This window comes from Bombus vosnesenskii, unplaced genomic scaffold (genome assembly GCF_011952255.1).
Source record: "Bombus vosnesenskii isolate JDL3184/JDL3185 unplaced genomic scaffold, Bvos_JDL3184-5_v1.1 scf7180000013270, whole genome shotgun sequence".
Classification (NCBI taxonomy): domain Eukaryota; kingdom Metazoa; phylum Arthropoda; class Insecta; order Hymenoptera; family Apidae; genus Bombus; species Bombus vosnesenskii.
This window is the reverse complement of record NW_022882928.1, coordinates 1,744,297-1,769,174: the sequence shown is the minus strand read 5'-3', so window position 1 is coordinate 1,769,174 and position 24,878 is coordinate 1,744,297. Positions and strand designations below refer to the sequence as shown.

Sequence of the window (24,878 nt, the reverse complement as noted above, 5' to 3'; positions counted from 1 at the left end):
TCGCATTGTCGGCCAAACTTCATGGTATCCGAACGAGATACGAGTAACCAACGAGAACTGTCAAACACCGGTCTATGCAGCGACTTACGACAAATTTATACTTTCTCCTTACTTCACGATCGTCCCTGAGTCACGGCAGTTCGCAACCGCTGCCGCTGTTCCGACTCTCCTTTCGAAATTGCCAATTCCGTACAAAGAAGTTCGAAACTTACGTCTGCTTGATGGATTACGATCGAGCAAACCAATGCGCGAGTTGTTTATCGCTAAAGATAATAGCGGCTCGAGTCCGCAAAACGGTTTCATCGCAAAGTATAATCCGTGTCAAGACCAACTGTACAAAAACCATGCGTACAAAAGGCGAACAGTCGTAAGTATAGGATAAAGTATTTGCAGTGTGTCCAAAATTCAAGGTAAGAGTGTAACTTGGCATAAGACGTGAATAATCGTCAGGATCGTTTTCAACGGCAGATTTGGGTTCGCGACGGCAAGGTATTGCTGCCAAAGTAGCGATTATTATTTGGCTACGAGCTTAAAACCAGTCGGATGAACTTGAACGAAATGTCGACCGACCGACCGACCGACCGACCATCCTTTAGAGCTTACGCCTTTTCTTCCACCCTGTGATTCCACGAATCGTGAAAACGAAGCAAAAACGAGCATTCACCGTGTCGAGAGAAATATTTACCGAAAACTTTTGTGGAATAGTTGAAATATTTTTTATAAGTGCTTCGCGAACAAAGGTGCATCCATAAAAAACCAGCGAGCCGTCGCGTCGCGTCGCGTCGTCGGTCGTTGAGGTTCCAAAAATTCCAGCGGCTCTATTTCTACGAGTGTGTTTTCTCCGATGTACGTCATGGTCGTTGGTTAAAAGAGGATTCATGAAGTAAAGAAGATCGGAATTTCGGAATTTTATCAACTCGAGACTTAAGTTCCGTAGATTCTTTTCTCAGACTTACCGCTTTTACCACTTTTGATAAAACAACAGAAAATGGGAGGTCACTGCGCGACCGAACGTTCCTTTCTTCCAATTAAGGTCGGACATCGAGGGCGGTGGTGAAGCGCTGTTGCAAAGAGACGAGTATTCAAAAACTGAGATAAACTAGACACGAGATTCTCTATATACAAACCGAAACTCTTCTATTATCCATGAAACGAAAAGAAACCCCGATAATCTCTTCCAAATAAGGATTCTGATTTACTTTATCTCGTTATCTCGTTTGTTATCTCATTTGGAGCGAGTTTTTGCTTTAGCAATTTACAAGGACGCGAAACAATACACGCGAAATATGAAAAACAGGATCGTGACGATGCGGGATCGAGATGTTTAACACACCTTGGCGAGATGTCCATTGTGGCACGCATTGTTGTCGCACAATGTATAGATACCACACGTATATACTATCTTCAGCTTTTGCCACGCGTCACCTTCCTCGACTGCTGCGCGTTGCTTCGGCATTGTTAAAACGTCCGCATGAAAGTAATTTTACAGCAGGTCAGAGCAAAGTGTTTGTTTTAACGTGACTCGCGGCTAACGGTATTCCTTGCTTTAACCTCGCGGACCAACACTCGCGAATCCTGCAGCTTTTCTCTTTCATTGTTTGCTCGATCTTTACTTTTCCGGCTTTTTTAAAGTTCCTAGCGTTCCACTGCAAAGATGGGGAAGAAAATAAAATCAGTACAAACTATAGAATTTCCCGACGAATCGCGGTGGTAATTGATTTCCAGCAAATTCCGCCCGTGTGAATGGGACAGACTCGCTTAAGGACCCTTATTCAGGCAAAAACGTTATCGAAAAGTCAAAAACCCAGCTTAAAGGGGCGCAGATCGATCGCTATTCGTAACAAGACTAATTACCGCGAAAAGGCTGCCTCGTTGACGAATCTTGAAACTTGAATCGTATAAATGGCATCGTTTAAGTGGCAGCTAAACTTAGCTGCGTTATTAGGAACCTCTCGACGTAACACCATGCGCTCTGTTGTTCGTGAAACGTTCCAGTTTCAAGCTGCGTCCACGAGCAAACAGTCGCGCGTAGCATTTCTGAAATTTCCAACTTTGCTTCTATCGAGAATCAAAATTACAGAAAAATCAAGTATCAAGGTATATCTAACGAAATTCGTACAGAGTAAACGAAACGATCGGGGCTTGTCGGGGCTACAAATGTAGCGAATGCGGTCGAAAGCCACTAAAATTCGCCTTCTATTGTACTTCCTTCGCTGTCGCGTAGCATTATTACGAGCAAGTCGTACTCAGCTCGCGAACCTCGTGATATATACCTGTGTAGCATCCATGATACCAGGTGGAAACCCGGAGAGCAATAAACATCCTTCTCCTCCTATCCCCAGAAATCCCCGGCCCCTTACTTCCACCTTTTCTAGTTCCGTTCTCGCAGAAGCAATGAAATAATTCCCCATCTCGCCTACCGGAAAGTCGAGAGCGTGTGACACTCACCCTCGATTTCTCCCTCCGCCGGTTTCCTTCTTCAACTATACAACCCACGACTTCTGTCACTGTTAGCTCTCCGGGCGCGTATTCACCTTCGAAATGAACCAAATCTTGTTTCTCTCAACGAACCGATCTATCCACAGATACTTGTGCGTTCGCGTTCGCGTTCGCGTTCGTCTTTGCTGCGTGTATACAGTAGATATACATATTTTCGATCTAATCAAGGAAATACAGGAAGTGCGCTATCGTTTACGTGATAAAATACGCCGACTCTATCGCATCGGGATCTTCCTATACTCGCGATTCAAGGAGACAAATTTGCACGGATAATTAACTCGGAGAATTAGGTGACCATATAACCGGTACATCGTGACTATCGAGATCGCTAATGTTGTGGCCGAGTAAGACCCGTCGAGCGACGTGATTGACGACTAGCTCGGAGTCTCTGATACACATTCGTAAACATGGACACAGTTTCGATACGTCGTCTACTCGGATTAGTCCAGTTACTCCAATTGTCCTAACCAACGATCAACCTGCTTGTTACGAGTAAGCGATAGAGAACACTCCGTCAGATATGGATCAACGATATTGCGGGATTGCCAAGTAAAACATCAAACAGCGATAGATCAAGCATCGACGCCGTTAGATACGAGTGACGGAGCGTGTCCGAAGCTTTCTTACGCTACCAACAACTAGCTCTTGGTCGAGTATCCATCGGTCCATTTATCCTGCTCGGTCAATGGTTACTAAGAGTCACTTTCTCGAAAATCATTTCTATCGATTATCTCGCTACGGTAAACGCTTCTCAGAGTTTGCTTCCGGTTTCAACTACTTTCGTGTGTGATCATCCCGGATCAAGGCTAGAAAATGCCGTATCATTGAGGCTCAGTCGACGGGCTTTCCTTCGGCGATACCTTTTTAAAGTACAACCTACCCTGATGAAATTGCGACTGGGAAAAATTCTTACATTCGAGAAAAGAATTCTACCAGAGGTAAAAGAAGTTGCAGAGGGAATTCTAACAACTAGGAAACTTGACCTTCCGAGGAATCAAGAATTCCGGCAATAGGGAAAAGGCGTAACAACGACATAAATGAAATTTCAGCGATAAGACTGGGACGCAAAGACACCGGAATACCAACTAGATGTAAGAAACAACGGGAAAACGTTATACGACTAACGTGTAAAGTAACGATACGTCATCAATATCGTATATACTTCTTTCAGGGGAATATGAATTATAAATTCTGTAAAGAGAAACACGACACATTGTGATTCTAATAATTCTCGAAATAGTTTGCGATACTTGAGATTTACTATAAGATTTCCATGAACGTAATTTTGTTCGCCTTTTCATTCGGTTGTCAAGTTCGCTAACGACTAAAGTGGCATGCAAATGCATAAGTCGCGTCATTTGTGTACGTTCTAAGATGACTTGTCTGCTCGATTTAGGTAAACCAAGACCCCGAGTCACGTGGTTTCTGGAGTCGCAGACAATCGATGCGCCGTCGGAGATTCGGGAGACCCAAGGGCCAGGAGGCGAAACCAACGTCGTAACCATAAGCAATGTGACGCTGAAGGGTCTCACGAGAAGTCACTACCACGCCAAACTGTTCTGCAAAGCAAGCAATACTCATTTAGCACCGCCACCCACTACCGCCGTTATCATCGAACTTCACAGTAAGTGGAATGACTCGCTTTCCCCCATTCTCGTTAATTCTTTATCGCGATTATTCCTGCTCCTCCCGTTTTCGAAAGATCCAGTACACGCGCTTAGAATACCGCCGATAGCTAAAAACATTATTCAAAAAATCGAAGGTACGAACGAAATACCAGAGGATCGCGATTAAGACAATTAAGCCGTCTACAAAAGACAGAAGATTTCAATAACGTCGTTTTATCTGCCTAAAAGAACAGTAGGTAATTTGCCCCTTCGTTAGCCGCGAAAGCCAACCCAGTTATGTTAATGAAATGATTAATAATTAACGGCGCTAATTACCCGTGATGCAGGAAATCGCTTGGTTCGAAACTCGAGTGTTTGTCCCGTCGGCACAGAGGTTTCGTCGTGCCCATTCAACCGACGCGTACACGTCCAAGTATTCTCTCTCGTTCTATTTTTCTTTCTTTTTATCTTTTATTTCCTCTTCTACTTTTTTGCAAGTTTCACGCGCGCGATCGCACATAGCATAAAAGCGAACAAAGTTCTTCGGACGAGAGGAACGGATATCGAGTGTTTGTGCGTGTATTTTTTTATCCGAATCGAGAAACGGTTGAACGTTTAACCATCGCGCGTCGAACTTCTCTACGACGGATTTTTTCCCATAAAATCTGACCGAAATGAACGAACTTCGAAAACGGCGATATCAATGGCAGCAGTTAGATTCGACGAGCTGAAATTGAAACATTTTTCAAACGATTATAACGGAAAAAGAGGTATGTGTAGTATGTTCGACAACCAACGGCCGCGCAACGCTGGAAATCACGTTTGAAAGGCAATCAAGACTCTGATGTCATTAATAACGTTACTTCTGAAATCGCCTGGCGAACCGCGACGTGCACCAATACGAATCGGTATACCTGTAACTATGTTCGATCAAATTTTATGAAATGCGTACACATATGTACGTAAATATTACAAGAGGAACCGTTTACCCAACACACGCGAACCATTGTTGCACGTTTGGACGATAATCGAGAAGAAACGCGTATTCGCATCTTGGATAAAACAGAGAAACGTCATCGAATAAATACATCGTGATAATTGCCTCCTTTCGATGCAGCTGACCCGTTAGCGATTTGAATGGTCGAAAGGAACGACTTATTGCTTTCTGTTTATCGGGCGAAAACGTCGATGAAATGGGTGAACGGAAAAAATCAGACGAAAGCGAATTAATCCCAGCAAAGCGACCGGTTGATAATCATCGAAAAAGAAGAGAAACGCAAGCGACGATATATCCCGACGTTTCTTTGACGACCGATATTAAAGTCGCTACGAATCGTTTTACGATATCGACTTCGAATCGTTCTCCTTGATACTCGCGCGTTCTAAACCGCCAGCGGTTTCGAACCCAACTTTCATCAGAGGCCGATCAACGTTTTCTTTAAAATTCGCAATCGCCCTGATATCCAAAAGGGTTTCTCGCGCGAAAAGAAGGGCAAGTTTCGACGCGACGCGACGCGAAACGTCCACGTCGACTCTTTTCGTATTCTCTGCACGTATTAAGAGCTGCCGTAGTTCGTGATCCGATTAAAAACTCTCCGGTTGGTTCGGCGAACAGAGCCGCGATTGCAGATGTCAGTCGATGCAGGAAATTAATATTAATAATTTCATAAGCACCGGGTTGCTGGCCGACTCGTCGGTACGCTCGAGATTCATCCCGCGAGAAACTTTTCCATCGGACAAACAACTTTAAATTAAATTGCGCGCCGCGGACGGTCTTACCGCTCGTCGGATACAAGAAGAAACCGAATCGAGTAATTTTGAACGATGATGGTGTAAAAGACTCGCTTGGGAAATACGCGCTAAATGAAAACCATTTTTAGTCCAGGCGTCATAAATATCGTTAAAAATGAGAAATTCGGCGAAACAGAGAAATCTTTCATCGCCTTTCGCTTTCAATCTCCTTCGTTCCATTCTCCTCTACGTTGTTTTACGTATAGATCCTTTAAATCGGTTTTCCCACGAGGAGTACTTATCTATTATCACTGATCGCCTATTTAATACAACACTAACACAACTCTTTAAACTCCACTCGCTAAACTTTATATTATCCTACACCCTTCGATATCTTCATCACCAGTCACACTTACGGACTACGCTTTAACGTTCACTTACGGACTCAACGAGTAATCGACTTGGCCACGACTCTCTTCAACTCTAACATCTAACCCTGGCAAACTCGAACACTTGCAAAGCACACTAACCAATTACTCAAAACGTTCAAAACTTTAATTGCTTGCACGCTCGTTTACAATTCTAGCACGCGGCCATTCTCGTCGGCGCCATGTAGCACGCCAACAATCGCTATTCACCCGAGTTATCCGTTAAAGCAGTCGGCAATCTGCAAAGAAGCACGATACTAGATCGACTTTGCGATACTTGGCTCGTACACGGGATAGCAAACATCAAACCGCTTGTCGACTAAAGCGTAACCAATAACAAAGTGGAATGGTTAATCGTCGGACCAAGATTACCTTGCATTTTTCTTCCACGATGCCTAACGACCCAGCTGAATCGTTCGTACGGAGTTGGTAACTGGGATGCTCGATTATTCGTTGATTGGACTGAGTTAGATGAAGCACGCGGCGAATGATCGACAAGCACTCCGTTCAACTACTCGAAAGTCTAACGAGTTGAAGAGACGACTTGACGACAGACGTGGGCACGAATCGATCGTACCTTCGCCTCGCCTTGGTCGAACGCCTCGCGTTCACGTGTTTTCATCAGTGATAAGAAACGCGTAAACTTACGTAGAAACTTCGCGCAAATAGATATCTCACGAACTATTCTACAAGTACGGATATTCGAGCAAACGTCGCGTTAAGATTCGATACTAATAACATCGTTAGGAAGTTGCGCTATTAGCGAGAAATAAAATCGAAGAAACGAGATAAATTATTTCAAGATCGCATCCTTTGAGCCGAATTCACTGATTCAAGATTCATTGATATATACATACATGCTATATGTGTGCCATATAAAACCGTAGAAGAAACAGATACATACTCGGAAATTAGCCTGCCTTCGATATGAATCGAACAACGGTTTTATTATTCTTCCGAGAGAAGGGCAGCTGGGATAAAAATGAAGTCTTTCTGCTTCCATTAATCTCAGACTAATTGGAGGCACGACCGATGAAGCGTACATCGGATAATTGGAGGATTCTTGATCGATACAGTTGAAATTCTAACGAGCCGAAGAGCTAGCCGGCATGCGTCTCTCTCCGACCAAAAATGCACCTGGCTCGAGCCAGTCTTTATCATTTGCATCGAATACATCTGCATATTTCGGAATTATCGGAATATCGCCATGTAAGATTCGAGGGTGACGGTCACATCTGGAGGTATGCTCTCGCAAGTTCGACGTCCTTTCTCCATATACATACATATGTATATAGGATATACGTATATCTGATATATACATAAATCCGCAAGGACTGTGATAGTTTACCAATTTAACAAGACTGTTTCAAGAGTATATCGAGCGACGCGAAGATGACACGAACGCGACGTGACCGCGACGTGGTCAAAGATTTTCTCTCTGTGGTTCATTTTCATTAGCGCGTGGAATTGGAGAACGCCGCTGAAGAAAATTGCTCGACTTCGTTAACCAGTCGGGAAATCTCGCGTTTCTATTTCTACGTCCAATGACAACAAAGAACTCACATTCGACAAAAGTCCACCGACCAATTCGCCGTCATCGAGTTCCCGTTAATTAGTAAGAAAACTACCGAACCTCTCTTCGTTTGCTCGTTAGTCTTTCATAGAAAGGAATATCAACGAAAGCGATAAGAGTCAAGCAAGAATCGAGCTGCTAATCGATCATTCGGTTCGTGGTAATAATCGACCATCGATAATAATCAGACGTACGACTCAACTTTTCCTGCTCCTTCGTCTTCGGGCGCTCATCGAACGTTTGTTCGGCGATGCATAAAACAAAACAGAAGGAGATGAAGGTCCGTCGTGTAAAAGCCGCGCGGATAGAGATCGTTCGATTGTTCGTACCGCGTGACACGCTGTGGTAGGAAAAGAACGAAACTCGAGACGTTCGTAGATCCACGAAGTAGCGAATCTCGTAACCGCGAATCCTCGCGGATGTACTTCTGGAGCGGGAGGCAACTGAGAACAGGAACGTTGCAACCGCTCTCAAAGACGAACGAACTTGATCAACTTTTAGCTCCTAATACCGTACCGAGCTCGCAGCAAGTTAATAACTTCCTGTTTTCGTACGATTATCATTGCGAAACGTGTATTTCCCCGAAGACTCAAAAGTATAACACGATCCAATTTCGGTTCCGCTACCGATTCGACGAGACGGTGAGAATAATAAAGTTTGCATCGATAGGAACGAAACTAAAACTTAACCCCTACCATTGGTATTACGTTGGAACAGTCGCGCGAAACCAAGGAAAGTTTGGTTAATTTCGATAGAAAGGTTGAGTTTCGCGAAGTCGCAAACGCGATCGTATCGTATTTGGGCGTGGTCTGCTGGAAAAGCTTATTAAACAGACCGTGCGACTCGTTTAAGCGAAGAGAGAGAAGAGGTTAGCGGTAGCTTTGGTGAAAACGATACGAGCTGCGGTTTTGCCAAATTATGACAATAATATCACTTAGAATCGTGGCCGATCTGGCTAAAATTTCACTTAAGTCGACAATTCGCAGAATCGGCGCATACGGACCGTTCTTTAATGTTCGCTCGTTCCAGAGCTAACCGACTTAATCGACAAACGAGCCATTTAAACTTCTCTCCAATTCCTTTTTCTCCTTTTTCGTTCCCCGTGCCCTTCTTTTTTTTTCAACCTCTGCAAGGTTCCTGCTTAGCCCGACTCTGGCTTTTTCCCCAGCGTGAGACGCATTATTCCCTCGTCAGTAATAAGCCCGCGAACCGTGAAACATATTAAACGCATAAATACGCTGGCAAGACGTCGAAATAAACTGTCGCGGACGGCTGGCGAAACTCCACATCCTTGTCTGTAGCCCGATTTCGTATTTCTCTCGTCCTGTCGCTGTACAAAGAGTTTTGAATGAATTTAAAGCGAGAATTACCGGAAACACGGTAGCCAAGAGGTAATGTCGAGAGAGGCGGCAAGAAAAATGTAAAGATTATCTCGTAGTTGAGGTGTGGGTATTAAAAGGCGGCGAGTCAAATTCAGAGGAGCCGTTCTCGGCTGCCCTTCCACCCGACGACATGAATTTTGATTTACAAATTAAACACTCGGCAGTTTTACTCACACTAATTTCCGCCTGTTTTTGTTTTCGTTTGCTCCTACGAGTTCTATTTATACAGACGTACCTTTCTTGCCTCTGTACGCCATTGCACCGTGTTCTACTCCTACCCCATGCTCCACTTTTTTTACAACCTATTCCCGACACTTCTCATCGATCTTTGTTTCTGCCCTGTTCATTTCCAAAAACTTGCCTTGCCTTGCGGCGGGCTATGACCAACGCGAAACGTCGCGTCGCCGTAAAGGAATAATACTTTTCGATTCGTCTTTTCCGCCATCTATTGACGCTTATCCTCTGTTTACGCGACAGTTTCCTTTGATCGTTGAAGAGGAGAAACCCTCAACGGTGAAACATAATACGATATATGCGTAGTATCTTGACATTTTTAGAGTCGCGATAGACGAAAGGAAAAAAAGCGAGCAATCGACAAAAGTCTTGGTTTAATTTCCGGCGAGACGAGCACGAGATGGGAAAACTTTTTGTTCCGACAGCGAACAAAGCTGGTGTTTCGAAACATACTGTCAGGATCAGTAAGTGCATCAAAATTGTGGACAGAGGCGAACAAAAAAGTTGTTGGTCGTGTAGCCTGACTCTGACACAGTTTTCAACTAGCTAGAGTGACGGTCCGGTTCTCTGCATAACGTGTCGTTTCCCCTTCCTTTTTCTCCGCTTTTTTTTTTTGTTTACTGCATCGCTAAACGAAAATTTCGTCCGCTAAAATTGTCTCGTGCGCGGAAAACACGTAGAAATAAATTTTACGACCCGCAAACTAGCAAATAATCGCTTAAACGTCAACAACCGGAGATCTAAATTTTCTACGTAGCACTTGATCAACGCGAGTAGGTAGACGTTCGTTCAGCGAACCAAGCGTTCATTCGTGTTTAAGCGGTCGATGCGTTCAATTAGAAACTGTACGATCCGGAGAAAAGGTCCGATTTAAGGTAAGCGCTAGAACTGGATAAATGTAAAAAAGGAAGGGAACGAAAAAGGAAAACAACGAAAGAATGTGCTAGAAGGGAGAAGAAATAACGATGATTATTCAACCGGTCCGGAGCGTAGAGTCTGGTCGTACGGTAAATTTACGTCTCGAGGAAGTTTCTCTCGGGTCTTGCAGAAATCAGTGGAAAGTTGGAAAATCTTTGGCGGTGCCGCGATGCGCGGTCGCCTTCTACTGTATTTATCTCCGCGGGCTGTAAAGTCGAAGAAGTTGCGAAGCGATCAAAATCTTTCTAACGGCAAAACGAACCGTAGAGCTCGGTAACGAGCTGAAGGGAGAAAGTTTTGAAAGTCGGAAACGAAGATTCCACGATCGTTAATCGACTCGGTTAAAAGATTCAGCTTGCCGACCGCGAACTTGCAGACGACGAGAACGCGTAGACACCAAGTAACGAACGCTTTAACGGCCGCGAACAATGGCAGATAATTACAGGCCGGTAACGAGGAATAGCTATGCTGCGCTGTGCCGTGCCACACCGCACTACGCCACGCCGTTCCCGGTTTGCGTCAGCGCACAGTTTTCGAGCGTGCGGACCGAGCAGAACGTTTAATTAATGCTCGGTTATTTTCCCGTTTGCCAGCCGCGCGCGGTCGCAATCTCGTCATCTAATTAATAACAAGCCAAGACCTCGCTGTGAAAGGCATCTGTCAACTCGATCTACGATGAAACTCTCTGACGCCTGCAACGTTTTATTTCCCCTTCAGCCCACCGGTGAAACCGAGCTTCGCAATCAAGCAGAAATTTGTAACGTAATCGTTATTAATTACGTTAAAACGCCGTATCGCATCTAGTCTCGAATGCGTTGCATTTTTTTTTTTTTTTTTTTTTTTTTGAAACCGTTTTATTTCTCGATCCAATCGAGGGATAACGGGACGTGTACGAAACTGAAAGCGCTTAGGCGCGCTCGCGTCCCTGAAAATTGGCCCCTTCGAAATCTTTCGTAGAATGCTGTCCCGATAAACGAGTCGAAAAGTTTCGCAAATAACATTTTCTTTACGCTTCCTCGACGCGCTCTTGTACGTTTCATTGTCTCGTTTCACTTCACGTACTGTACTTCTACAACTTCTTACTGTTTCCACTCTGTTTTTAAAGATAGAATGAAATCACGACGACGACTATCACGTTCCAGAATTATCAAAGAAATTTTTTCATCTGTATCTTGTAAAATTTTCGACTTTTGTTCGTTAAGAATATCTCTTGATACTTTCTGTGTCTGCCGATAATTCCAGTGAAACCATTGAAAGTGGAAATTATGGGCAAAGACAAAATCCTATCAGCGGGGAAGAAATACGAAACAAGATGTCAGAGCACGGGGTCGAAACCACCGGCTGTTTTAACCTGGTGGAAGGCTTCTAAACAACTCAAGAGGACCATTAAAAACGTGAGTAGAAGACAGATTATAATCTTTCAGATACAATTATAATATTAGGCGTTCGAAATAAAACAAAACGTTGAGAACGGCGAAATAAACGGAACAGGAGAAAATCGTTGCAAGCTATGGTAATGGCGCGGAACGAAATGGAACGATTTTTGATATTCCCTCTGGGAGACGAAACGTTTCCATCGATCGATACACACCTTGTCAACTTGCTCGCGAAATCGTTCTCTCGAACTTGAAAGAAATAAAAATAACGACATCTCGATAACGATATTCCGTACTAACGATACTAAGAGGGAGAATAAACTTTAGATGAGACAAGGCGTAAAAAGGTCTCTAAAAATAAAATCGCTTCTATCGCATCCCGCGATCCTCCTGCCTTTACTTTCATTTCCCTTACATTGCCTCGGTCTATCTTGTTTCTACTTTCTCCGACACTTTGCTATCGTCAACCCTCCGTCGATCTTGCACTTTCTATCGACGAACCAATTTATTATTTCTGCGCTCTGACTGCAACGCGATAAATACGAGCGCCATTTATAACAACGTTGAGAAAACCACGCTACCACGAGGGAGAAAGAAAGCGAAAAATATGGCTCGAGCAATGGTATTTAATTGGTAATTCATAGACTAACGCGTTGGCTCGTTTAACGTTGCTTCACCCCTTTTAGCCGAGGTCATTACGATAGTCGACGACCATATCGGCATTGAATGTCATCGAGCAACAGTTGAAACGACGCCAACCCGATAGTCGTTTAACGACCATTATCAAACAAACGTGTTTTTCTATCAATCTTCCGCTAGAATAATCATCCCCCACTTATCGTTCGTGTGACCCACGATGACAACAAGATGACAAGATAGAGGAGGAGGGCAGATTCCGATCTCGAAGGGTCTGGGTTTGGTAAAACTTGTGTTTCTAGTTGTTCCCGTCTAAATAGAGGAACAAAAGAGGAGAAGGTTAAAAAAAGTTCAAACAAGGGTAGATCGTTGCGGAAGTTGAGCCTGAAGGATCAAACGTGTAACGAGAAATGCTTTGGAAAGCTTACTCGACTCATGGCCGGCACTTCCGCTGAGATTAGACGACTCGTTGGCTATTGTCTCGATAGAATTAATCCCCAGGTCACATGATGGGTTGACTAAGTGGATTTCCGATAAAAAGTGTATCTAACGATATTACTTGGTCCCGCAGACAGCACAGTTAATCGAAGAGATTGAAACGTCAAACGATCGTGTATCTGGCGCTGGCTCGCTCGGCAATTTAATAACGTGAAACTATAGCCTATACGACTATAAAATGGAGCGACAAAACGACGGCCAAACTTTAGTTACCAAAAATCAATTATACCTCGTTCCGCGATGAAACATCGCTTGGGCAAAATTTCGCGTGAAATTAGCCACGAAACATCGTTGCGAAACGTTGGAAATTTCTTTGGCGAATAACGAACAGAACGCGCGACGCTGGTTTTCAACGAGATAATCGATCCCAGTAGTTTCACCGTAGATTACACCGGAGATTCGCGACGATAGTTAGATATCATCGAAGATGGGCCATGGATACGCCTGAACACGATCGATTTTCATTAAGAAAATATCCGCTAAGTTACTCGGAGAACGGCGGCATTTTTCCGTGCAACTTTTCCGATCGCAAGTTAGATCCAATCGACAAGTTGCGAACCCCGCGCCATCGAGCAAGGGAAACTAAACTCTGTGAGCTCGCGTAATCCTAGTCAGAGGCGTACTTGTTCCCGGAAAGTGGCAAACAGTTGGACGGGACGTAATTGATGTTTAAGGGAAACGAATGTTTCTTCGGATCTTGGTTTTAGGATGGATCATTGATTCGTTGGCCGTCCCTCTGAAAAGGCAGAAGCTCGCGTACGCGTGCTATTCGCCGAATAGGAAAACACCGACACAAAGAGGAATGGGAAGAGGAAAAGGAGAACAAAATACGGGAGTCACAATGCGGCAGCTACGGTGAAATGGTAGCCCGTGTGGCATGCCAACGACACGGCCGCCCACTCTCTGTACGTTTTATATTTTTCTACGAATTAATCTCTTCGTTTCCAATAAATTAGCATGATTTCAACTTTTCGCAATTCGATCGTTTCGAAACAGTCGTCTTTGTCTTCGACGCGCAACCATGCGATTGAAAGTATAAAAATTACAGCGAGAATGCAAAGAGCTCGTACAGCCGATAAAGCTCCGCATAAAGATAGTTTACGTTATCGCCAGTAAAAGAGGAAAAACGTAAAGAGGGGAAAACGTAAAAAAAAGCAAAAGCTAGCTGCGATTTATTCTTCGCGTGCCATAAACGCGAGATGATCCCGTAAATTATAGTATAAAATAAATTGAGATACGTATTATTCTAATTAACGTGGTTATACTCGCTTCGAGATAAATGCTTCGGTCAGCTCGGTGCTTATTTTTATTGAACGAGATCTTTCGCTCAACCATAACCGGTGGTCCATGGGTATACGTGAAAACGACGAAGCGCGTAACAATATACGAAAACTCGTTTGTTGTTTATCAGGAAAAAAGTAAATGTTTATCGCAGTGCGGCAGTTAAAAATCAAATATTTTCTTTAAGCAATACCGCCTAGGAATTGTTAGATATTTGCCTGTTCTTTGAACGTGTTATATAACTATGCGAACAACCGTAATCAATATGATCGGCTGGCTGGTAGAGAACACACGAGTTGTAGAGATTACTGCAATTAATTCATTTTATGTAACTACAGTATTGTTAATAATTTTGTACGCTCGATAACGCTACGATGCTTTTCCCGTGATTGACCGTGCTTCGCGTAGCTGCGATTTATCTAAATTCCAATCAGATATCACATGGAGCGCGTTATATTTTTAATCGTTTCGCTGTATCTGCATCGAGATGATCGATGAAAACGGACTTTTGCGTTTTTCACTCGGCATAGTGGTCCGTGGTGTGAACGAATTACGGTAATGGTAGAAAATCACGCCAATTGTTCTTGACTATCGCGATATTAAAAGTTTCATCGACTTACCTTTCTTTGAAAGATCGCGCAAAGGATGATTTTCGTATAAGCGAACTCCTGCTTGTCGAAATATCGCGAAAACGAAATATTATGGAACGAAACAAAGAGAAATCTAAAGATTCGTCTAAGGAAAAATTATCCGTGTGTGAAAGAGATTCCCTGGAAAAGGAATTGAAACTAGCATCGAGCTGCTTAGGAACCACGTTCGATCACTTTTGTTCGACCATTTTTGAGAAACTTTGCGACGAAACTATACCCCGCAGCTGTATCTCGAAGACAGTTACAACATGGTTTCGCTAGGCTTCTAAAAAATCGATAGCTAACGCGGCTGTCGTGCAATAAAAGTCGATGGAACGACAAAAATTCTGATTTTTTTCGTTTGATAGATTTTTCATCAATGTCGGAACGTCATTTTTCTTCTGGATCTCGTTCGCCTAATTTGTTCAGGCGTCGAGGAGAACGAGCGCTCTATCCTGATGAACAAATACCTTTTTCGACAATTGCTCGTTCGCGTCCGTAACTCGTAGCGACAAAAGCAGCAACGACATAACCGTGAACTGTGTACGAATCGATGGACGAAAAACGTTAACGGGTCAGCTCGCACACAGAATATGTAAAGTTCGACTTGCCTCTTCGTCAAGAAGATAAGGACATTTGTAGAAAGGGTAACGTTCGAAGTGGAAACGTTTAACGAGAGCGACGTAGGGACGTAAAGCACTGTCGCGGAAACAAAGTCGTAAAGGGAATTGTAAAAATCAAACAAGGAAAAGGAAAATTATCCGCGAAAAATTGGAAAAAAAAGAGGAGACGGACACAAGGAAACAAGGTTGTGATTCACGTATCGTTTCGCATTTTGTTCGACACTGAACACAGAAATTAATATCGAATGTCAGAGCGGCCATATTCATAGAAAATACAAGTCTGCGATGATTTATCGTCACGTCAATGTTATCAGTACGCCTAGATTAATAGTTTCATGGATATGACAGACGGTTTGATAATAATTTACCGGGTGCATCCATGTAATTGCTATCGATCCATCTAGGAACATCTGGATTGATAGCAAAGCCATCAGTGACCGTCACTGAATCCACACGTATAATGATGTTCGAACAAATGTAACCTGGAAACGAACGTGTCGAAGCCGTGGACAATTCAATAGTCGTACGTGACCCGTTATTAGGGCGTGTCGCCAAAGATAATTAATAATACGTATCAAGGACTTCGATTCGGTTCAAAGATCCATAGCAAAATCATTAAGAGAGTAGTAGGAGAATGTAGACGCAAGGTTTAACGATCCTCCAAACGACGGGGGATAACTGTCGACGACTTACGAGGGCGTTTTGGCAGGCTGAAGCGAAACCGTTGGTCGTAGTGCTGCGTCGGCGAAAACGGAACGATATCTTTGTGTAGGCTGCTGTATTTCCGCCATTGAAACGTCCGCGACTCGAAAGCTCGTAACGCGAGCAGAAAGAGTGCTTCGAAAACATAGCAGCGGATCAAAGCGTTAACGAGCAGAATTTCCAGCGATTATGAATGACGATGACGTTCCCCGACCGTCTCGTTCTCTTCTCAAAGAGCTTTGGCGCTTTTGCTTACTCGAACTACGCCACGACTATTCGAATCGGAACCGATTTACGTCGAGTTGTACGTCGAACGCCCAACTATCCAGAAGGTAGCGAAGGAAATCTCGACGATAGCAGATACGTATCGCGTTTAATTGCCGCACCACTTTGTACCTGTCGAGAGAGCGAACTTGCCGAGAACGTTAGCAACCAAGTGCGCGGTGACCGGAGTGACACCACCTGATTCGTAGAATCCATTAGTCGAAACGAGGAAGATCGTTACACGTCGTACGTTCCGTTCGAGATGGTGACAACAAGAATAATAGCTAAGCTGCGACGATAATAGCCGGTGTCGCGTCACGTTACCTCGCCTTTCCTCTCCTCTCCTCTCCTCTCCTCTCCTTTCCTCGCCTCGCCAAGACTCGCCTAACTTTACGCCAGTACGCGATGCAATTCGCGAATCGTCACCTTGTAACTCTCGTTACCATTTGTCATTGGAAAGCCGCGCAAACCTAATTAATACTCCCGATTCAACGCCAACTCCTAACGAGATTTCAGCGTCCCTCTCCAAGATACGTTGTTGATTTTTGAAATATTTCAATCGGGCAAACGTCGAACGGTAGAAAAGCAAGACAATGTACGAGAGAATATCGCGCTGGAAAATTACTGAAATTTTCATATCACTGTAGGAACGTAAGTTGAATTAAATATTGAAAGAACAGATATACTCCGTTAACGCACTACTATATCGCGAAAAAACGGAAACGGTCGGGGAAAATGAAGCCACAAAGGAGCAAGGAAGCTGCGCTTGGAAAAGGAGAAGGAAAAACAGCAATCTACCTGGCGTCGCGTCGTTTTTGCGGCGAAACGAATGCAAGCGTGCATAGAAGAAGCGTTACTAGGTCGTACGATCCAACTCGAGTCGACCGTGACCGTTTTATACTTGCCACGATATTTTATCACCTTTTTTCGGAAACCCGTCAATCCAGTACCATTACCAGACTAATTTTCATGGCACACAAAGAAAGGACGAAGATTGTAGACGGATCGAACGATCCGATAACGAATCGCAGATTTTTTCGCTCTCTTTCCCGCTATAGTAGCTGCACATTCACAAATCCCCGGAAGGCAGGGAACGCGACTAGATGCATCTCCGAGGACCGATTTTCGAGTAATACAACGACACAACTGGCTTTTCCCCGTGGATCTACGCTTTAAGCTTAAATTTGTCGCGTATTATTAGTTTCCTGGATTTTATCCAGGACTAGTTATTAAGCATAGAGTTTTATCGTGCAAGCGTACACCAGCTCGCGAAAATTTCTCCCGTGTTTCTATTCCCTCATCTCCTGCGGAAATTGTCAACGAAAATTATAGCGGAACTACCCTTTACTCTTCCTTCTCTATTTATTTTTCTTCTCCTCGGAGTTGTCCGAGTACCGTTTTCGTTATCACGTATCTATCGACTTTTCGAAGCAAGGAGAAGGAAGAAGGAAAAGAGTTAAAAAATATATTGCAACTAGGTGGATTACTCATTAACTAGGCAGATAAAAGTGTAAAGGACGCACACGCTAGCGGTTCTACCCTCGAAACTTACAAGCGAATGGCCATTCCAAAATTTCGCCGATATTACCCGCTATAAATCCGACGGGTAAACATTTTAGCTTGTGTTAAAAAATATATCGAATTTTTTCTTTTTTTTTTTGTACAATCGCGAATTCACGTTGTTCGTTTTTGTTCGACGTGGCCCCTGTTCGTTTTTGGTCGATACACCTCTCGTCTTGCCACCGATGCAACATTTGAATTTGAGATTTTCCAGATTTTCGAGTTTTTCGATGCCGCTCGTCTCACGTAGCGTCACGGTTCTTCCGTTCTTTCCTCTCTCGATTTCCGAACGACAAACAAAACCATAGGAATCGATGTGGCTACTGACACTAGAAAGGAAATGATGCAAGATCGAGCAAGGACATCCTACAAAAGGGAGAAAAAGAAGAAAAAGAAAAAAGACAATATTACGTCGAACGAATACGTTTGTCATGGAGATTTAATTCTGAAATTCAGCGCAATTCTAAAATTTCCATCGTCAGGGATCGCATTGTAATTATTAGGACGGATTTCTCAGAGTTTGGCCAATATCGCGGTGGTTCGAGACTTGGCTTGGCAAATTCTATCGCAACGTTCGCATAGAAAAGTTTTATTTGCGTTCCCGACTTCTACGTTACGTTACGTACGTTGCAGGAAGTTGATCGTACGTTCGACTAGTTATCTATAAAATACGTCTATATCGGAATTCCGATCAGTTTCAGGAAGATGGAACAAGCGTCAGCGTGTTACAATGGACACCATCGATCGAAGACGAAGGAAAATTTCTCGTGTGCAGGGCAACGAATCCAAAGTTACAAGACGCCGGCATCGAAGAACGATGGAAGCTAAAAGTACACTGTAAGTAGATCGGCGATTCTCTTGGTATTTTCCGTAGCCGTTGAAATTATGAAACGTAAAGATTCCCGGCGCACAAATAACAAATAACAAAGCATACCTTTCATCGTTTACGATTCAATTATTTCAATAAATTTGAAAAGCTCGGTATTCGAATTTTTAACCAGGACAAAAGAGGGCTCATGGTATACGATCGGAATTTAGAAGAAATTGATACCCGTACGGTGAGAGGTCTGGCTAGAACCAAGAAAGTTAAATGTTTCCGGCTTAAAGGGATCCGTAAGATAGGTGACTTCCCGTCTAACAATCGTTTCTCGAGGAAACGTACGTGGCATTGTCTCGCCTCGAGTACTTTTGCTAAGATGTTAATTACATCAAAACAAACAAAACATTTGTCGCGATATGCATACGTTATACACCGCATATATTGGAAAAATTTATCTCGAGGAAAGTTCGCGAACGAATAAACCGAAATATGCATTAATCCACTTTCGCTACACGCGAGTATATTCCGTTGCGAGCTAACAAAGGCACGATATCGGTTCTCCTTGATTTGTCTCCTAATGGAATAATTGGACTCGTAGCAAGGATCTTCTAATGGTATGATTCTCAGTTAATTCGATTCCGATAGATTTCCCTGACGTACTAACATACACGCAGTCGCGAGAACGGCATTGGTATAGAGAGAGAGCCTTACTACGAAATTACATGCCAGCCAATCTGTCCTGCCAACGTTTACCTGCATAACGTAAGCCAGATACGAGCTATCGTTATCCGTTTATTTACGACTACGTGTCTGATCGGCCACTCGATGCATCCGCTATTATCCTTGTTTCCAGGATATACATACATATATGTGGAAATTTGGCATTAATAGGACGAATCATATGGCGGATGGTTGCGCGATATCTTTGCGAAACCTATACGACAATTTCGTTACGAACACACTTCACGTCGCCACGCTTTCGCCTTCATTTCCATTTGACATCGTTCGATTTTCAAATGTATTGCTTACTTATTAGCGGCAACACCGACGAACAGAGCTCGAACGAAACACGATAATTTCTCGATTGTAGGATAAAAAATATATCCCACGATGGTACAACGGAATTATTTCACCTTCAAAGAACGCGAAATTACGTTAAATTCTTGCGTTCAACTCTGCTAATAAACCTTTGGTCGAGCCTCGGTGGAATCGATACGCCAATTCCAATAGCGACTGACTTCCCAGTGGAATTCCTCACGGCGAAGAATCAATTCGGAGAATATGGAATGATGGTCACGATCGGAATAATCCTGTAATAACGTTACAAACTAACGGTAGATTAAGGTTCGAATGCTTTCCATTTAGCAAAGACGTGCGCGCGTTATATCGAAAAAGTTAATGGCAGAAAACGTCCGGAATGTTGATAACAATTCTAGGAGAATTCCAGACAGCTGGTCGCTATATTCGTTACGGTTCAACCACGTCGGCGTCTATCGGTAATAATTGGCGTAACTCTGTAAACAGCTTTCGACTTATTTACGAGTGCATATTCAACGATTCTATTGATGCTGGTTAGCTCTTTTAAACCGCGTAAACACCTGAATAAAATTTCACGTTCGCGGGAAATAAACGGAGGCTATTGGCCTTGGTAAATACGAATAAGAATTCGCGCATGCATATGTAAATATCGTTAGCGGCGCGGCAAGCCACCGCGCCGAAACAAAAAGAATCGTCGCGTAAATCGTTTCCATATTTTTGCATAATCCGCGCGCAGGAACGGGAACGGGAGATGTTCCTTGTAAAATCGAGCATTTCGTCGAGAAAATGGCTGGCCATTATTGTTATAAAGTGGCCCATAACTGTACAGTTTACCGTAGCTAACGATACAGAGACGTATCTATCAACGTCAACCTCGAGCTGTCAGTGGTAACGATACGTGCTTCATCAGACATAGCTCGCATCTCCACCCTACCGGTGGATTTCGCTGGTGACATCGTAACGATTGGAAAATCTCGTTACGGATTATTGCCGAAAAGCGTGCGAGCGATGCGAAAAAAGACATCGATCGATTTAGGCTGCGATTAAACCAACTTGTGCCGTTTCGATCAGTCAGGTCGGCGCACAATGATGCAGAAATCCAGCGTTTTCGATAATAATCGAAAGGAAGAGATATAAAGTCACGGTGAATTAGTTGGAAAATTCGCGACCGAGGAATCAACTCTGTCCATAAGCTGGTATAAATCCGGAGAACGTTAAGAGAAAATCGTAATTGGCGGGAGGAGGTAAAGGAGAATGGGTCAATGGCATCGTTTGTGTCACGTGGTTAACGATCTGTTCGGTCACGCGAAAACCGTCGTCCCGAGTGGAATGCGAGGCATAGCGCGTGTTCATTTGCCGGAAAGCTATTTCCTGCCTTCCATTACCGGACGATGCTGTATCGCATATTTGTGTCCGTACGGAAGCGCGGGTACACGCGCACTCTCGTGCACGCGAGCAATCGAATCTCCAACGCGATCGCGCCTCCGTACCACGGTAAACCTTGTGCACGCTACTATGCAAAGTACATATATACAAAACGCATATGCGTACACGCGACGAGAAATGTAAAGGCTTGCGCATAAAACGGATATCTACGTCAATATCCACTGTTTGTCTATTGATACGTGTTTCGGCAACGCGGTCAGTCCGCCACTTCTCTGTCGTTCGTAGATCACCAGGGTCTTCGGAAATTCGCAACTTCCAGGGAAATTTGAGAAATATGGAGCAGAAAATTGTTGGGCTAACATTGTCCGATTAATTTATCCGATTCGTTCTGAAGGCGTAGGAATTGTTTTTAATTCCAGTTGCTTTTAGTTTTTGTTGTTTTTAGCTTCCAAACTGATTATTTCGTTTGTATAAGTTTACGCAATTTCACGGCAGCCGAACCGTGCACGATACAGCGTTCCCTCGATCGATCGTTTCCATCTGTAAAAAGAGACTCTATCGCAACTCGTCGCGATCAGACGAAAAAATAAGCAAGAAAGGAAAATGACTTCCCGCTGCTCAATTACGAGGAGATAGCAGCGGCCTCTGTTAGTCCATTGTACCAGAAATTATTGCGCGCGATAAACGTTCGCCATTGATTTTACTTGCCGAAACTAATTACAATCTCACGGTTACATGCTTACATAGATACTCGGCCATCTCTGCATATCGTTCTATCCTATACGGCAGTCTCTTGCGTTTTGCCGTTTCTCTCCTGTCGCACGCTATTTTTCTTCCTTTTTTCAAATGTTTCGTTAAACACCCGCTAGCCGCATTGGTCGTTGTAAACACAATAAAACTCGTTATAAATAGTTATAATTGGCAAGTTGACGATTTAGAAAACGACTGGAACCAGTAACGAGTTCGACTAAACAACGTCGTATGGAACCTCGCAAACTAATAATAATTTTCGTTTCCTGTAGTAAACACGCTGTAGATGCAACGCTACTCACCAATTATGTCGCTCCTACTGGCGCAAAATAGACAAAGTTTTGAAACGCGTCTCTCGGAAATTGTGAACTCGGGTCAACAACGCGACCCGTCTAGAGTGACAGAACCAACGTAGCACAGAGACGAGATATAAGCCATGTTGCATCTAATTAATATCTACGGCATAACTGCGTGACAAACCGAAACAAGAAACGGACGTTTGAATGCGTACTCCGAAAGGACATTCCTTGTCTTTGTTTATTGCGTCCTACTCGCTACTTTGTCCTCTATGTACGATATTGTTAAAATATATCAAACAGAGAAACTTGTCTTTCGCATATATTCTGTTCACTCGTGCTCGAAGAACGTGCATCGTAGTCGCAAGAGAGTTTCGCAAAAATAGAGGTACGTTGCTACACGAACGAGTGCCGATTCGAAATTAATGTTGTAAAGTTTAAAGTGCCTAGGCGCAGCAGAGGCCATCGCTAGTCAGCGGCCTTATCGCTTTGCACTAAATGTACACTAAATCTATTATCGTAATAGAACATTGTTCGCTATGTTGCGTCTGCCACTTCGCTTTCCTTAACTTTATTATATCGGTGAACTTTGACAAAAGAGAGGGTCGAAGGTAAAATTAGCCTGCCCGAAGCAAACTTAGACATTTCGAGAAAAAGGAAACGAGTTTCTCGATAGAACTTCCTCTCTGACTGAAATACGATAGCGTACGATGACGAAATCAAACGTCTGCCTACGGAAGGCAACATTTCGTTGAAAGCTCGATATGTATCTACGGCAGAGAAAGCACATAGTTTGTTATTCCGTTATATAACGCGATAAGTTCGTCGGAGTGTGCTTAACGACGCGACGTCCTACAACTTTGATTGGCTACGCAGACTTTGACGGTCGACAACTTTCGGTTTGCCGCCAATACCAGAACTGCGTGTTGTTCAAACAAAGAGAGAGAAAGAGAGAGAGAGAGAGAGAGAGAGAGAGAGAGTGGTTCTGTGAGTGTTCCTTCCATAACTCGCGTACGCGACTATGTATATATATCGCGGGAATCAAGAATGAAATACGCGTCTGTGTTAGCGTTTATTCCGGTCGCCGTTATCCTGTTCGTTAGAGTTTCCCCTTGTTGACGACGCAATAATAAACCATCCTGTCGAAGGAATTTGCTAACTGGACATTGGTATACGTCAAACGGCAAACAGTTATGGGAACACGACACGACAGCCACCGAATATGTATGTGTATGTCGTCGAAGAGAGTTTCATCAAAGCGAATCGAATATGTGCTTCTTTCTTCGGCGGTAGTTTATGGAAAAACTTAAGCTCGTGTTACAGCCGCGTATCTAACAAACTTATCAAAAAGCTTCGTGCAAAGATGAAAGATCATTGCGTTGAAAATATATAAAGATATTTGTTCAACGTCATCTTAGTACGGAAATTATAAAATCGCCGGCCACTTTCGATCTGACTATCACAACACGACGTTCTTGTCTTGTGAGAATAAAGCATCTAGCTACCTTTCGGGAAAGTCGTTCCATGATCTGACTGATCCAACCGAGTTTATCATCTTTCGCGATATCATGCACATCTCGCGGATACAGCGGAAATGAAAAACAAGATTTTCTCGACCAGTTTTCGTCGCCCCGTCGAACCGGTTCATTTCCTGCGTTTGGAGGTCCTTTAATCATTTAATGCATCCTCTCTCTTTCTTTCTTTCTTTCTTTCTTTCTTTCTCCCATTTTTTACACGCAACGCGTTTGCAAAAGAGCTACTAGTCGATTAACCGAGGCTTTACATTTCGATGTAAAATCTGAAACATCAGAAGATGTTAATTATTAACGTGTCCATCAAAAAACGCTCGTACAACCAAACGTTCGTAATTACGAATGTTTCGAGACGAAAAAAAACAGAAAACTATCTACACTGCATAACGGAATTTACGGAGCACAACGTTCCCGTTGTTATCATCGTTATCGTTAATAATTATTCGATACGGCAACCAATGTATCATCATCGTTTCGAATTAAGCTCGGCTTAAATATACCGACCATCGTACGAAGACGATTTACAGGCGATAACTAGCGTGAGTTTAATTCTACTTTAAATATTAATCTTCATAGACGACCTCTATTATTGATCACAGATAAAAACTCAGGAAATGTGGAATGAATTTTCCAACCCAGCATTCTTTATCTCTATCTCTACGTTGTATTTCATTCGCGTTACAAAAGATTTTCTCTTTTCTAACGATCGACTGGAGAACCAGCGAGCGAAATACAAGCATCGGTAAAATTATGAAACAAACGAAACGGAAAGTACGTTGAAACGAAGATGGTAAAATATACTTATCGATTGTATTTTTTTAGCGCCTCTCGCTTCACCGAGAATTTTTAATTCCATTTTATAATTATCTGATTCCTACGTACCACGTCGTGTTCGACGCTTTCGATCTTTTCTTCTTGCATCCCGTTCTTCGTCCGTTTCTCGAGATCGTTATCACCTTTCGTTATTCAGGTATATTCAGGCGAATATTCTTCACGATAAATCTGCCGATACAGATTTTACAGAAATAGTAATGTACATAAAATACATTACTAAAAGTTATTTCAGTCGAACAGCGATATTCGTGAACGATAACGAAATGGGAGTTGTGTAATAA

General features: G+C 43.3%; 1 protein-coding gene across 3 annotated transcripts in view; it reads left to right on the top strand.

Annotated features, from left to right (window-relative positions):
• The window catches only part of LOC117231000 (nephrin-like), a 100,023-nt gene that overhangs the window by 50,551 nt on the left and 24,594 nt on the right, over window positions 1-24,878 (top strand). For all 3 annotated transcript variants that reach the window (XR_004492894.1, XM_033489010.1, XM_033489011.1), the window contains 3 exons: window positions 3,896-4,123; window positions 11,615-11,766; window positions 18,637-18,778. Coding sequence is in view for 2 of the 3 variants with exons in the window: in XM_033489010.1 (XP_033344901.1) it covers window positions 3,896-4,123; window positions 11,615-11,766; window positions 18,637-18,778 (522 nt within the window). In the remaining variant the exon portion in view is untranslated. The remainder of the gene's footprint in view (window positions 1-3,895; window positions 4,124-11,614; window positions 11,767-18,636; window positions 18,779-24,878) is intronic.